Here is an 842-nt window from a genome sequence, read left to right on the forward strand (position 1 = left end):
AAAAAAAAAAAAAAAAGAACCGCATTTTATTCAAAATAGAAATCTTTTTATATATTGTTAGTTCTAATTTGTGCATGTGATCTGTTTGGGTTCTTTCCTTAACAGGAAGTGACGAAAAAGCGTTTTGGAAGTAAAAGCTTTCGAGTGGCCTTAGAGGACGGGGTCCTTCTGTGCGAGTAAGTTATTTAATTATTCTATTATTTCTTTAAGCATAACACTGTATGATTTGCAGATTTTAAAGTATATTTCATCTGTTTTCAGTCTGATCAACACATTGAAGCCGGGCATCATTAAACGAGTGAACAGGCTCTCCACTCCCATTGCAGGCTTGGTGAGTGTATTATAAATGCAGATTTTTTTTTTAATCATTAAATGATTCAGGTATACTTGTATAAACTTTGCACAAATGCCAAGACATTTTCCCACGAGTCCAGAGGCTTTCCAGTAGTAAATGCTGAGAATGTGTGGGACAGCACCTGACAACTGTCTCCTTCAGTTCCCACCCCTTTTTCTGGTTAACTAGTCTGTCCTTTTTGCTGGTCTGTTCTCTGTGGAGCTTCGCCATCCAAGCTTCTCTGCCTAGTACTCTCAACTCAACTGTATTATTTCACCGAATGCTTAAGAATTGCGGATGACATCTAACTTTTCATTAACAATAGCTGCAATGGTCAATGCTGGTTTCTCTTTAGGACAACGTGAATGTGTTTCTCAAGGCTTGCGAGAAGCTAGGGCTTAATGAAGCACAGCTCTTCCATCCTGGAGATCTGCAAGATGTGTCCACACGTGTGACTGTCAGGTGAGCAGAGAGAAGTGAAAGCAGAAATTCTCATTGCTGTTTTTTT

General features: G+C 39.0%; 1 protein-coding gene across 1 annotated transcript; it reads left to right on the forward strand.

Annotated features, from left to right (window-relative positions):
• Window positions 1-105: 105 nt before the first annotated feature.
• On the forward strand, window positions 106-801 carry LOC107580980 (LIM domain only protein 7-like; the record flags this gene model as incomplete). The annotated part of the gene is made up of 3 exons (XM_016266584.1): window positions 106-176; window positions 262-331; window positions 690-801. Coding segments are annotated over 3 exons (252 nt in total), but the record flags the coding sequence as incomplete, so codon positions are not given.
• Window positions 802-842: the final 41 nt, after the last annotated feature.

The sequence above is a fragment of the Sinocyclocheilus grahami genome, unplaced genomic scaffold (genome assembly GCF_001515645.1).
Source record: "Sinocyclocheilus grahami isolate Dianchi unplaced genomic scaffold, SAMN03320097.WGS_v1.1 scaffold58568.1, whole genome shotgun sequence".
NCBI classification, from domain to species: domain Eukaryota; kingdom Metazoa; phylum Chordata; class Actinopteri; order Cypriniformes; family Cyprinidae; genus Sinocyclocheilus; species Sinocyclocheilus grahami.